The sequence below is a fragment of the Nematostella vectensis genome, chromosome 9 (assembly GCF_932526225.1).
Source record: "Nematostella vectensis chromosome 9, jaNemVect1.1, whole genome shotgun sequence".
Taxonomy (NCBI): Eukaryota; Metazoa; Cnidaria; class Anthozoa; order Actiniaria; family Edwardsiidae; genus Nematostella; species Nematostella vectensis.
The window spans coordinates 5,800,414-5,815,961 of record NC_064042.1 but is presented as its reverse complement, the minus strand read 5'-3'; the positions used below and the strand labels follow the sequence as shown (position 1 = coordinate 5,815,961).

Genomic DNA, 15,548 nt, shown 5'->3' with positions numbered 1-15,548 from the left:
GATCAATGGTGCTATAAGGCTTATACTTGTCGTTAGAAGATGACAAGCCGTGATAATCATAATTATAAACGTTCCCTAACCCATGATTTATCGGTCCGAGGAACCGGAAATCGTCACCAGTTCGGAATTCTGTCCTTAATTTTTGGTAAGCTGCTTCGCTGTAGAAGTTTTTATTCCAACTAAAGAGCCTATCTTTTGGAAGAGGGCATTGTAGCTCGTTTAATATTCGTCTGATAGTGAAAATGATGTGAAATCTGTAGAATGACCCCACTTGAGAGTCGTCAATCATGTCACGCGTCACACCACATCCAGCAGTCGCGCAAAACATAGCAAAATTTAAGGCTTGACTCCAATAACTGGGGTTTGGGGCGTCGAGCCACCTACTAGCCTCCTTTGCTGTTCTGAATACTAGCAAGCTGTCGGTGAATATGTCCCTAAAAACAAAGTGTGTCTTCACCTTTGGTGTTATAAAAACATTAAAAGAGACGTAATTATTTCTCGTAGGGTTTTCGTCCCACGGCAATATCTTGTACTCTGCACGCGCGTCTAGTCTGTATTGTTTTGGGAACCCAAACAGTTGCTGGATCGTTTCCTTGTATGCTTGTGTGTCGTCGGCGACTAGAAAATCCTGGATATTCTCGGGTTTCCAGCTATTACCAGGGAAGTGATATAACGTTTTGACTAGATTCCCATTCTTGTCGAATGGATCGTATTCGTCCCCATTGAAAACGAATTGCACATTGCCGTGCTCGTCGGCAGAGAACCTGAAGCGTGAGTAGTAGGGGTACCTTTTCACAAATTCTGTAAACTTCATCTTATATGACATATAAGATGTTTTTAAATCAGTCCTTTACGCATCTCAATTCATAGATCCATCCAACGGGAGTTCTCTCGTACAGAAATTTCACCGAGCGGGTCGACTCGCCAGGTCTTTCAAAATCTCTTCTCTTACTGTTTCCCTCAGCTTGGTGATGTTTACGTTTTTTTCGTCCTCTTTTCCTGACTTTTGACGAATCTGAAGCTTTAGAGCCTCAAACTTATCCACCTCATTCAAGATCAATGAAAACTCTTCATCTGATATTTTGTTGTCTTTCAAAGCTTTAGAAACTAAATCACGTATGCTATTCACCTTTGCCCCTGCCATCGCCACCGTTTGGTCGTGCTTAGAGACTTTTCGCGACAGTCGTTTAGAAACCGCCGCACAGCCTACAGACGTAAGACCAAAAACACCAGCCAAAGCACCCAACGGAACTCCAACGACGATACCAAAACCTGACAGAGAAGTTCCTAAACCACCAGACCCAAGAATGACGGACGCGAGTCCTAAGCCCACACTTACCTTTGAAAACACGCTCTGCGCTCGTTTATACTTTTTCCTCACGTTCTCATAATGTTTGACTTCCTGCTCCAAACTTCCCAAAACATCGTGGATCTTTTGAAGTCTGAAGTTATCACCCGAGGGGCTGACCCCTCGGGGTACGTTCGGGTAGATTGAGTTGTACTCTTCCATAGCTTTATTATGGGGAGAGTTTATTCTTTAAGTGATTTCTAAAATTAGACGTATCGGGTAGAGACCGCGCTCTATTGTGTTTCCGTCACCGCCCTTTATACTAAGACGGAGACTACTCACGTAACCGACTGATGTGGTGCTAACCCGTACCGGATCGCTTGGATTGAGGTATATCTTTCCTTCATCAAGCTCTACACTTGCTAGGACTTGTGAGGGCGCCCCTTGTTGGAGGGAGTCAGACGCGTTCACAAGATCGCAGTGGATAAAAATAGCCTCGTGACCTATCATCTTTATCTCGTGGCGAGTGTTTGCTTCCAGCTCCCTGGTCTTGAGTCCTAACAGGCAGGCGAGCGGCTCATTCAACACGACGTTCCGATGAACTTCGAGTGACGAGTCTCTAATAGATACTGACTTTTCACCAAGACGCATACCCCCATCTATTTGAAGTTTTAGCGTCTCAATCGTATACTGCCCCGCGGGGATCCTGAGGATAATGTTCTCACCGTCGGAGACCGTTCCCTCGCTTGAGAGACTGTTACAACGATTATGAAACGCACATCCTCGCAGCGCGATAAACCGCGGCTTTTCAATAGGGTGTTCTAAATAGACGGTAAAGTCACCAACGTTCCCTTCAATGTAGAGTAATACCATTTGTTATGATTTCCGTCTCCTTTTAAATCGTTCTACGAAATACAGGACGACAGCGACGATGAGAAGCCATGCGTTTTTAGCTAAAAAGCCTACGACTTCACCCGCCGTTCTAAAGATGAAACTGGCTATCGCACCAACCATTCCTGGGAGTATTTCTCCTAGTTTCTTGCCTATTGTTTTAAGACCGTCTCCAACGCCTTTTGCAACACTTGTCAAACCCGTCTTCAGGTTAGAGACAATAACACCGATAACAACGCCCACAGCGGTAACGACAGCAGCGACTGTAAATCCGTATTTCTTAAAAATCGCTTTGACACGATCTTTCAACGACATTCTCTCTTCAAGATTTTCTCTCTCCAATTGATTCTCTTCCAAAGTCTCATCTATGACAGAATTTCTTTCGCTGAGCTCTTCATTTTTACGATCTATAGCTCTTAGTCTTTCTTGGTTAGTTGTTTCACTTCGTTCCTCATTATTTTTTCTCATTTGCTCGGTGTTTCTCTCTTCTTCTTCTCTGAGTGTATTACCTGTAGCGTCTAGTTCATCGAGTTGAATCTGAATTTGCTTGTACTTTCCGGATCTGATTTTGTCGTCAACACTCTTCCGCACCGTTCTATCCTCATTATACAACCTTTCTGGTCTAGTCCAACCACCTTTTCTCGCAGAATAGAAGGAAATGAATTGTTTCCCTCTTTCATCCGTTGAAATCTGAACTAAATTTTCATCAAGATCTGGATATTTCGATAACAAAAGGTTTACCCTAAGTGTGTCCGTTGAAGAAGAACCTCCAATATTCTGTAACTCCATGTACTCGGGGACATCCCTCCCGGGGTTTCGTGTTTTCCATAAGTCGGTCAACCTCCTAATCACATAGCTTGCACCTCTACCAAATCTGTTTGAAATCCTTTCATTCCATGATTCTCTTCCCTCACCATCGTTTGGAATAAGAGAGTCATAATCTTCGTCTACAGTAGTATTCAAATCTTCTCTACCTTCTTCTGTTGTGGGATCAAAATCTATATCCATTTCTTATTTTGTTTGAAAATAAGAAATCTTTAAGTCGTGCCGGCTCATATCCACCTACTCGCTACATAGCCAAGGGCTAACATTCCACCTCCAACATATGCCATCTCTCCCATCTTTTGGTTGCTACTTGGTCTGTAGTAATCTGAGAGCTCAGGCTCTTTCAAATCAAAATCTGGATGTGTTTGAGCGTATAGTTTGAAGGCCTCATCCGTCTCTTTATTGTTCCCATCCGCACGAACTTTATTATTATATTCTTCCTCCAACCAATCCTGGTATTCCTGTCTTTTTTTCTGCCAATCACCCATTGCTTGTTGATACTTTTCAAGCGCTTTATCGTGTCTTATTTTTTCTTTATCAACATGAGTAGCGTCAGAAGATAAGTATCTCGCTAGGTAACTCCCTCCAACGAATGCCGTCGCATTAAGAATAGCTCCACCAATCATAAATGCTATACTCGCCATTTATTAATCAATCTATAAGATCTTTAAGTCGCCTACAGCGGTTTTGGCAAAATCTTTTGTGTTTCCAGATAATCTTTCAGATACATACTACCGGACAGGACAGCAACCCATTTAGCGTAGTTTGTAACACTTGACGAAGGGTCGCTGATGAATGACTCTTTCATAGCCTTTTTAGCAACATAACCCATACCGGCGGCTAATCCGATGATGACTGCTGAGTCGGTGATCGTTTTCACAAGTTTGTTTTCAGTTGACATGATTTTATTTATTACAGATTCAGATAATCTTTAAATCACAACATTCCTATTTTTGGCGTCGCGTTCGGGAGGCTAGCCCCTCGGGCGGCAGGCCTCTCGAAAGTTACAGTCTCGTTGGCGTTGATCTTGGGCGTCTTTTTGTAAAAACGCATATACATATCCAATGCGGTGAGCCCTATTCCGACTAGAGCCAGTACAGTTGTAAACGATAGCTCTGGAATCCAAGCGTCCGGGAGGCTATCCCCTCGAGCTCCCTCTTGGTGGGGTGTCTCTGCTCGTGCAGCGTCTTCTGAACTCGCCTCCGCCTCGCGTTTCATCTCCCTAGCAAGTGCTTCTCTACGCCTCCTATTATATTCGGCAACTCTCTTACCAGAAGCGACTTTTATAGGATCTTTCTCCTTAACGGCACTCTTCTTCCTGGGGGGAGGGTCCTTTGTGATTTGCTCAACCTCTTGATTTTCGTCAGACATGATTCTTTACTCTGGATAAAGAATCTTTAAATCACATCATGCTCAAGAGCTTGCTCAGTTGTGCTCAAGAGCTTGCTTAGACGTGCTCAGGTGTGCTCAAGAGCCTGCTTAGTTGTGCTCAGGTGTGCTCAAGAGTTTGCTCAGTTGTGCTTGAAACTTCTTGAAGTTTGTTGGAAGTCTCCTGTGAAGGTGTTAGTTTAACATGCTTAGCGACCCGAAAGAGGGCACTAGCAAGTGCTACCATCCTTCCTCCCTTCAATACCAAGAGACCTGCAAAGTTTGACAATTCGCGTTTAACCAACTCGTCGTTCTGTAAGTCTTTGCTAAGCGCTTCGGTGTCATCTACAGGAACCACGTAGGAAATGACTTGAGACACCACTTGAAGTGCTGATTCTACTAATCCATCAGTAACTTGCTTGCCTAAGACAGTCTGGTAGCGAACAAAGTATTTCTCGACGTCTTTCGCCGAGAGCTTCTTGATATCACCAAGACTCATACCGACACCAAGAAATTCCTTCGTAGTCCCAAGAGATGCGAGAATAGCCAGCGATTCTCGTTTGACTTCAACATCATCTTCGGGAGGCTCGCCCTTCGAGCTAGCCCCTCGGGCTCCCTCAGACTCGGGTTTCTCTTCCATGTAATCCTCGACGCTTGCCATCTTATTTTGTAAGTAGACCAAGATGTTTTTAAACCACTTCGAGGGGCTGGCCCTAGAGCTCACCGCGTGGCAGGAATCTCCAAATAACGTTGGAATGGATGCCGTAGACAGAAACAGAGTCTGGAATACTTTTCAGTTTTCAGCAGTTCTACGAACTTTTTACGAGTCTCGACGTCTAAATCACCTCCATAATCTTCAAACAGTGTTTTGGTGCCAATTTGAGATGGATTATGGAATGTGACCACACAGGCGACGTTATCACGGAAGGGCTTTGCTATGGATGTTAATTGTTGCGTCAATACCCACACTGATAATCCTTCGTGTCTCCCTGAGAACGCTAGATTGATAAACTTGTTCGAGCGTTGCTTTAGATCTTTCGATACAGCACAGTCATCCAAAACGAGTAACGTATTTGTACCAGAAAATAGCACCGCACAATCTGTTAGTAACTCGTTAATCTCATCGGTGTTACTAGCATCCGGCGATAATACCAAGAAACGTTTATCTCCGTGAGCAAATCTACGATAGGACTTGTTTTTCGCATAAGTCGGACAAATCAACACAATGTATTCAAACACATGCCGGAACGGCCCTCGGAGCTGTTCCGTGAGGTACTTTGTCTTCCCACAATTAGTAGGTCCTGTGATAATACAATGAAAAGGAACTTTTTCCCGTAATTCTTCCATTCTTTTTGTATTATCACACAAGTCCTTTTTAATACATGATTGCTCTCAAATTCGAGTTCATAACCTCCATCAACGCGTCGGCTACTACAAACATGTAGCAGGTGATGTTTCCCGTTCCTCCAACTTTTCGTTTCATTTCTAGTTTTACTCCGTCCCGCGTGTTGTTCAAGACCAGACCTCCTCCGTGAATGCTGTTATCTGGATGTGCCCTCAAGTCGACCCACAGAGCAAACTTGTTATTAGCGTAAAAATCCTTTTGCTTAACACCCTCTCTACCGAAACGTTTCTTTACCGACTCCCAGAGGTCTGGCGGTGTCATCCCCTTGGAGTAGAGACGGTTTGGCATGCCATCCACATTAATGTTGATCGATGTGATACTTGGATTGACAAACTTTTCGGAATCCCTTGCTCCTCCTGTGTAGCTCTCTGTGAACAGACATAATATCCCTGTCATTGACCTCCTCGGCAGATTAATGTGCTCGTTTATGACACCATCATTAGGTTTGGAAATGGTGAACGTTTTGTGGAGAATGACGTTCTCGTAAAAGAATCCTCTACCAACCTGATAAGCCGACAACGCCTCACGAGCCAAGTATTCACTTGAGATGCAAGCATATTCCAACTCGAGGTTTGTGATTGTGTACGTTGGAGTCTTGACCGTGTCAGCATAAACAACGACGTCGGAAACTGGGGCTAGAGTAATTTCAAAGATTAGCGGATGAGGTAACGCCTTTGGATAAAAGACCCCATGCTCGCCGAGAATAGGATGGTCGAGTGGAATGCAGTACTTGGTGTTGTGAACTGCTGCAAGAGCTACTTCCTTAGCATCTGATGTCGCTTTGTCACCTGCATTTGTCCTGAGCTTCCTCATGTTTTCAGAGGAGATACCTTGTTTTATTCTATCCTCACGATCTTCAGCTTGTAAGTATAAGTCGTGATAGGTTTGGAAGAGATCGTATCTTTGAGTATCCTGTAGTGTTTCTCCACCGAAAAGAATCTTGAGCCTTGACACTAGGTTCCGGCCAACGTTGTTGACGAGAGTATTATTCGCGTGTCCTGTGACGTTTAAGTCAAATAGTAAGGATACACTACCTGGAACAATCACTACATTTTCAGCAAGTTTTGGAATATTTATATAGAGGGTTTCTCCAGGACTTGCCGATGAGGGATTGAATGTAATCCGATTCAGCGACGATTCCGCTTTCAGGCCGAAGGGTTCCCGTGGGATCCTGTTTGGGTTAATTTTTTCTGATATCGCTTGTGCCATCTTTTATTTTAAGAAAAGAGAGATAATCTTTAAATGAGTAACGAAAGCAGGTTATCAAAAATATACTATTCCACCGATGGATACTGGAAAGGGTATTCAGCTATTTCTAAGTTAGCTAGTGTCGCTAAAGTCAGTGAAGCCGAGGCTAAGAGGTGGTTTGAAAAACAGGCGTTGTGGCAGATCTATCTCCCAGCTCCAAAGTATGTCCCCAGACCGCATTGGACTGTGAATAAACCTAATCAGATTCACCAAGCCGATCTGTTGTTTATGCCCCACGATAACGTAGGCAGAAAAACCTACCGTTACGCGTTGGTCGTGATTGATATTGCCTCGAGATATAAAGATGCAGAAGCACTGACTACCAAGGATTCGAGTGGAATTGCTAAAGGGTTTGAAAAGATATACTCCAGAAAACTTAAATGGCCTCATACGGTGATTGTCGATCCGGGGACAGAATTTAGGGGAGAGGTAACGAAGATTATGAAAAAGAAGGGTGTCACCATCCAGCGAAGCGAGGCTGGGAACCATCGCGCACAGGCTTTTGTCGAACGCGCCAATAGAACACTGGCGGAGAGGTTGTTTTCTCATCAGTATGCTCAAGAAATGATTAGCGATGATCGGTCCAGAGTTTGGGTGAAACGATTGCCAGATGTTTTGAAAACTCTGAATAGTCAACCCATAAGAATTACTGGCAAAGAGCCTGCAAAATCTATTGGTTTGAAAGAGGTTGATATTGATCCTCCAACGTATAAGCGGCCTGTTGGACTTGATGAAGTTAGACTACCACCAGGGGTTAGAGTTAGATATCTGTTAGCTCCTGGAGAAGAGGAAGGAGGTGAACGCAGACGAGCCACAGATCCTATTTGGAGTTTAAAAGTGTTTGATCTATCACGCAGTGTTGTTTCAGTTGGACAGCCTGTGTTGTACTACCTCTCCGAAGGCGCTCCAAGGAGGTCGTTCGTTAGGGAAGAACTTCAAGTCGTCCCTGAAGATACCGAGCCACCACCTAATAGCGTTCTGAAATGACCGTGAGCGAAGGTGTGGATGCCATCGTCACAGATGATTCGCTTGTCATCCTCATGAGATAGAGCGACCTTGTTCACCGTTTCAGTGTAAACATCATGCTTATGACTTCTGATGACATTCATAAGTCTCATCTGAGGTTTCTTACCAAATAAGCAATCCTTGTAGTCATCGAAACCGATGCTCTTCTTGACGACTGCTCTCTTGACGCCCTTGCATTTCTTTTCTTCTTTACCTTCATCCATCTTGTACGAGTAAAGTTTGGCCCTCAGTCCTACAAATTCTGTGATTTGCTGACCCCCAGCCTCATCTTTAAACATTCCGATGACTTTCTTGTTCACACCCACCTCAATACCAGATGGGTGACCCTTCGGAAAGTTGCTGGTGTCGAACATGGACTTCACATCCCCGCTGATGTCCTCGTAAAAGTCTTTCGTCTCGATCTCATACATCAGGCTGTCAGTATCAGTGAATAAGAGCTTTGCATCCTCACCGTACTTGGGCTTGACGAAGTTGTAGTGGAAATCGTACATGAGCGTCTTACTCAGGTCCAGAATGGACATGCCCAAGTAGACAGGCTTGTTGAAGATCAGCTTTGTCTTCTTCATGTGGATGGCGGCTAGATTCTCGCAAAAGATGGTGCGATGTTGATAGTTCGGCTTTGATATGAGCTTCTTGGCCTGCTTCTCGTCCGTCACCAACCGAATGTCCACCCTGTTCCTAATGTTCTCCATAGTCTTACCAAAGACGGAGTTGTTCATTAACTTGAAAAAATCTTTCTCAAAATCGTTTGTCGCCTTGGCTCTCAGATCGGTGTTCAAGTCAATGTAGGGCTCCAGCCAAGCAGACTCCTCAAAAGTGACACCCCTGTGAATCTTAGTGACTTTTAGCCCAAAACTCACATAAAGTCTCAGAGTCTCATGGTGGATAACGTACTTTGTCTTGTCGTTAAGGTTGGGGACCAACTTGTCCACATTGCCTAGCCCGATAGATTCCGGGGCTAGTGGGTAATCGTTGTGTAAGTCATGTAGGTGGTGAGGGTACTCCAAGTCAACCTCCAGAATGCATGGGCGGTCTCTCCAACCTGACAGCTCTTGGTCACCCATCCACCTGAAACCGTGAGTCGGTAAAGGGTTGCTCATCGCCCAGCCATACAAATTGTTAGCATCAAGGTAGGTGATATATTTTGTGGGTAGGTCAGGGTCATACTCCTTCATGTAAGGGTTATTTGCCTCCCCATGTCTGTTGCTTATCATGGAGACACCCCCACGGATGCCCTTCTCAATCATGAGCAACATGTCATAGTCCGTTAGAAGCTCTAGCCTCACCTTGGTGGTCTTCAACGCTGCATCCCAAGCCAACCCTGGCGCTGTGTAGTACCAAGCGGGGTCCAGACCGTAATTCTTGAGACAAACGTCCCTAAAGTTCTCGAAAACGTCAGCTAAAAGCAACACATCCGACTCTAGGTACAGATTGTGGTAATCCCTCATGGTCCCCATCCCAAAGACCTCCCACACTCTCCGCGCGTGCAGGTGATCCTCCTCCGATATGTCGGTGTCGTTGAGTTTGGAGTGGAATGCCTCTCTCTGTGGGAGCTGTGTTGCGTCGAGCTTGCTAAAGCCGTCGAACCAGTCGTAAGGGAAAACACCCTTCCTCAACAACAGCTGGAGCTCCTCCCCCTCATAGTACTCCGCCAGGTTTTTGAAGCACTCCCTTGACATATTACCCACTAGACTGTCGAGACTGGCCGACATAAACCTGAAACTGTCGATAAATCTGATATCACGTTTAACATCAATCTTGTTGCCCTCCTTGTTCGTGAAACTGTCGACTACAATCTGTTTTGTGAAAGAAATATACTTTTCCTCGTTATTAGGTATACAGTTTATTTTACCTTCCGATGTACCAAGGTTCTTGATAAATAGATGGCTGTCGTACCCAGACAGATTGTGAAAGATAACAGGAAAGAACTTTGGAATTTTGTGATCTAAGTTGCATGCGTTGTGAGCAGCACCTCTGTACTTCCCTGTAAGGTGGCAATGGTCCAAAACCTTGTCTTCCCCTAATCCACCCTCACAGATGTGGCAGTGAGTGGCGTCGTTATAGGCGATTTTGTCCTTCGGAGTCATTTTCACCTTCTTAGGGAACCTGAACTTATCGTAAATTTTCTTAATGTCTGACTCCAAAGACTCTACGAAAAGCTGTGGGATATCTTCGTCTGGAGATTCAGCTGTGTATCGTACAAGCTCGGGTGGGGATATATCTCCGTCGAAACACTTGATGAAATAGCAGAAACCAGACGGTTTGTGTTTCTGGTATTGCTTAGTGAAGCTTTTACTCCCATCTGGGGAGCAAGTGTCTATATTCTCTGTGAAGCTCTCAAAGTCGGCGTAGACAACAAAGGGGACACGCATTTTTCTGTTGTAGTTTTTGAATTTAATCTGGGGTAGATTTCCATCCTTATCTATCTTAGGCATCTCTATTCCAACCGCTTCATGATTGCCGCAGCATTCAGAATGTTTTTCTAATGATTGTTTGCACCGAAACGAGTTCAGACATCTACAGCATAAAAAACGAGTATGATGAAACTCATCAATTTGAGTAGATACTAATCTCATCATATTCTTTATCCAGCAGTAATGATTCGTCTCATCATCCGAGATGAGAAGTAAGTTGATTGCATTATCTGGATCCTTCTCACTGATTCTCAATGGATATATTTTGGTTTCGTATCCAAACACATTAACCGTATACTGGTTCTGTTTCTCGAACTTGTCAATCTGTTTTAGTGAGACGGGGAACTCTATCCCTGACCAGTCGAATTTCTCAGAGTTCTCTATCATTTGTTTACTGAACCTTTGAGGATCTTTCTCCCTAGGATACACAGCAGAGGTTACTGCCCACTTGAAACATTCGTGATCATTCTCGTTCTTAACATTGATGATCGCCTTCTTAGACGCTAGTTTCGGCGGCAGCGGAATATAGGAAGACCCAGAAAGCGGTTCAAAGGGATCTATGTTGATGTCAAAGTATTCCACTTGGTCAAACTGCCATCCGGAGCCTTGCTTCTGGAACAGCTCAACTAATCCGAGTAAATAATTTGTCATCGTATCGAACAAATCAGAGAGATCAGTCGACTCTGTCACAATCTCGGGCTTTTCTGTGTGAAAATATCCCAGTTCTTCTTCGATCTGAGCTGTAGCCGGATCCTCTTTTATAAACCCGCAAGTAAAGATAAACTTCACTTTGATAGGCTTCTCTTGTCGACCGATGAGTTCAAGGACTTTCGGTTTGATTCTGGCGATGAATGTCTTGGGGTCGTAACCTCTCTGCCCGGCTATTCCGTGGGTTTTAAGATACCCCTTCAACGCCGTCTGTTGTTCCTTGGGTGTGAAGCGATCTTCCACCTCCTCGTGTAGACGCTTAATCCTCTCCTTCAGACGTTCGACCCGTTTATCTGCAGCCTCTTTGACGGTCTTTTTGATGGGCTCAGGGACATAAGATAGTATCCAATCCGCAAACTTGTCTAACTCGCTCTTGATCAAGTTGGCCGCCCTGTTTGCAAAATGCTTGAGTGATTGGACGCGGGAACTCCGTGGGGGTTGGGAGGGTTTTAGAATAGGGACATTAATCTCAGGTATCGGGCCGTCGAGAATACTCTCCGACGTGTTGGACGGGGTAATGCGGGGTGGTCGTGGCAGTCCTTTGACAAGTTTGGGTAAAGGAACCCGTCGGGGTGGTGGTGGTGGTGACGTGCTGGTCAGCGCCCCGACGAGCTCGTCTCTCCGCATCCAGTAATATCTTGGGATACCCCGCTCCTTGGCGAGGGCTTTCAGATCTTTCACCTTCAGGTTCTCCATTTCTATCAAACCAGCCATGTCTTTAAACCACTTTTCAAAAGCTTTTTTTAGATGTGAAGCTGAGAGGCTAGCCCCCAGGCTCCCCCTAGATGCGACACGTGACAAAGTGATTGACAGGTGGGCTTGGCTATCACGTGACAAAGTGATTGACAGGTTTTTTACAAAATGATTGACAGGTGGGCGTGGTCGTCACGTGACAAAGTGATTGACAGGTTTTTTTACAAAGTGATTGACAGGTGGGCGTGGTCGTCACGTGACAAAGTGATTGACGGGTGGGCTTGGCTATCACGTGACAAAGTGATTGACAGGTGGGCGTGGTCGTGCAAGAGATCTCTGGCAAACTCGCGCATGCGCAGGTCGCGAGGCTTGGCGGAGGTGCGCGGAGACTTTTGCGCCATTTTGGAATGAAATTTGGGATGATCAAAAAGTTGCGCCAGCTGCGCCATTTCCCTACTACTAAGGTAATGTCAAGACAAAATATAGTAATTTCAAGTCCAAGTAAGGTAAAATCATATAGCCAGTCCCTTGCAAGAGATAGTGTGTAATAAGTGCGCAAGTACTCACGGGTAAGACTGCAAGTCGGCGGCAAAGTTAAAAGCCGACTTGACCCTGAAGAACTTTCCCTCGTGACTGGATACCTGTGGTAAATAGAAAATTTTAGAAAGGATTATACATAACGCACTTATCATAACGTGTAAATGCCAAGGTCATACCTCGGCTTGGCCAGCGGCATTCACCAGTTCGAAGCAAGTGCCCTTCATCCCGTCCTTGCATTTCTGTTTCGTGTAAGTCGTTTGACCGGGAGGAACTGGTGAAGAGACAAAATGTATCATCATCTATTGAAAATATGAACCAATAAATTCTGTCTTGAGTTATACTGATAAAGGGATTTTTCAGGGTGTTTTCGCGGGGAACTTTATTTTCATTAATTTGTGAATCTGGTTTTACTTTTCGAAGAGCATTTACCAAGCATTTCTAGGTCAATTCTTATGCCCGTATTAGATCAATTATGTCGAAAAAATAAAAGTACTAATGAATACAAATTCTTTAGTTAAGTTAAAAAATAAATAGAAAAAGGTGGAAAATATACTCGCATTAGCCGTGACTCGAACTCGACCACCCACTATCCGAAAAAAATAGATAGAACATACATCCAAACGAGCGCTGAATCACAGTGTGGCAGCTAAAGCTTTACGGCTAGGCTTGAGATTTTCGGCGTCAACACGCCACTATCCAGCAACTGTACAACACACAAGTACCAGAGGTATCCGCGCATTAATAGGGAGGCAATAACCAGGTTCCTAGCCCTATACGGTTACGCCACGCACAGCTCGCTATGACGTTGAAAAATATGAAGGTCTATTTGGGCGTCTTGAGTCTCATGGGGGCTCCCTCAATGACAAGCGATATTATACTCATGCCCCCTCACGCATGTGCTTATGGAGTCTTTTATGAAACTATAAAAACGTAACGAGTGAGTCCGTACTACATTACATTTTATTATGTATGCTTAATAAGCCGCGCTTTGCTCGAAAGATAAGAAATGTCAGTGTTTTTGACGACCTTGGTTTTCAGCACATGTACGTTGCTAATATAATGTTTGCTGACTATAAAATATATATAGATATCAACCGAAACAAGGCGCATTTGGACAAGAATGAGATCGGAAACGATTACTTATATGCTTGAGTCTTGGTTAACTTCATAATGAATACTAGTAAGAGTTGCTCTTTTCTAAACTCCATATTATGTTTAGTATCTCAAACCGCCAGGCCGTGTCTTGAAAAAAATGTGTATCCATAGGCAAGTAGGCCTTATCTATAACAGTTCAAAATCGTCATTCTCGCCTGAGCATATTATTTAATTTTTGACGATTTTCTTTCTTGCTCTAGCATAATGTATTTCTACGCTCGTAGTTCGTATCCAAGCAAATTATGTATTCCTAGACCAGTAGGGCGTATCTCTTACCCTTGAAGTAGAGGTAGAAGTCGGCATGGAAGGTTCCCGCCTTGAGGTCCACAGAGTGTAGGTTAATCAGGTAGAGCGCGATTTCCACGTAAACGGTCTTTTGCTCGCTCACCACCTCGGGACACTTTTCGTAATAGTACCTGAAAACGGAAAAGTCCAGGAAATCAGTACCAGGTGAATATCACGTTAGCTGAGCTCTACGTCTTGCTTCTTTAACGCAGCGCCGTTCACCCTTGAAGCCAGATTTTCACTAAAAGGAAGCAGAGACGTCAGAGGTGACGCGCGGATGAATATACGCGCGAAGGAAACCGCTTGAAAAGCGGTGCAAAGGAAATCTTCTCTCCTCTTGTGAAATGAACCTTTACCAGACATGCCAGAAAACGGAGAACGTACAGGGGAAGGATTTATTAGTCGAGACAGGAGAAGCCTTGTTGAAGACAGGACTAGGAGTCAGAATTAAAGGAGATGTCATCATCTGCGCATGAAGTTTCCTCTGGACCACGCGATCGAAAACCTTGATTTATTTCCATATACCGGTGAAAGAACACCCGGAGATTCATATGGAGTTTTGCGGGTTAAAATTAATATTTCCACGGATCACTGCTCTATGTAATCCCGCGGAAATATCTGTACCCCGAATGTTCTACATATGTCCCGATTTCATGAAACAGAATGTTAAAAAACATCTGTATCGCTCAACAAATCTTTCGGACGTTTTACAGACCAGATGATGGAAACTGCATTAAACTTGTATACCAACTACAAACTGTTTGTGGAAACCAGAAGACCAGATCAGCCTCCTTATCTTAAGCATGGGAGCATTCATCCTAAAAACCGTTGTGCGTTTCTAGTGGTCTGTCTGTTGGATTTCGGCCTCGCATGAACTAGCTTAATTTATCTAAAATTATTATTGGTTTCAGAAGTTGTTGTGAGAAATATTCCAAATCAAAAGACAAACAATGAGGAAACAAACAATCTATCAGCTAAAATCAAACTAAGCGTCTTCCACCTTGTTTTCGATTCATATTAAAACTACCAAATTGGTTAAGCATACGATGACGGATGTTGATTTTTAATGTGAAAAGATAAGTATCCTATTTGTTCCATGTGAGTTAGCCATTTTATCTTACCATTCAGGACTGCACTCGGATCCCTTCTTTGCCCCTCCGAGCGACCCAGGGACACAGCTCGCGCAATTAGTACAGTTCTCAAGCGAGTGTATAGCTCCTGGCTTGTGACAATGGTCACCACATCTATCGCAAAATCCGCAATTCCCATCGCTAAGACACCACGAGCAATTCCTGCCCCGCTCGGCGCAATTATTAGGATCTACATCGGCGCCAAGCGAAAATAATTGAATTGATAGAAACACTGCGCTAACTATAAAAATAATATTTAAAATCCTCGAATAATCCATTGTCACTCTCCTCCTATTTAGGCGTTCTTTGACGAGGAATAAGTTTTCACTAGAGTTGCGCCATATTTAAAAACATCGTCGATCGATCTTCACATCTGCGCATGGGCAGATTATACCCGTGTCAGCTTGCCATTTGATTGGCTACAGCACAACCAAAACTAAGCGAAACAAACTGATCGACCTTTCTATACCGCTGCATCTTGTAGTATTTTTCGCAATAAAAACCTTTACTCTGCTGAGAATAGGATCTTTCTTAAGGACAGTTAGGCTTCTGAGACGGGTGTTATTAATATT

At 44.1% G+C, this 15,548-nt stretch overlaps 1 protein-coding gene across 1 annotated transcript in view; it reads right to left on the bottom strand.

Annotated features, from left to right (window-relative positions):
* Window positions 1–15,548, bottom strand: part of LOC5501664 — a 23,965-nt gene extending 8,417 nt beyond the window's left edge. Inside the window, exons 1-4 of the mRNA XM_001622891.3 lie at window positions 14,968–15,548; window positions 13,838–13,977; window positions 12,583–12,677; window positions 12,434–12,507 (exon numbers count right to left, since the gene is read on the bottom strand). Coding sequence (XP_001622941.2) covers window positions 12,434–12,507; window positions 12,583–12,677; window positions 13,838–13,977; window positions 14,968–15,254 — 596 coding nt within the window. The 5' untranslated portion in view covers window positions 15,255–15,548. The remainder of the gene's footprint in view (window positions 1–12,433; window positions 12,508–12,582; window positions 12,678–13,837; window positions 13,978–14,967) is intronic.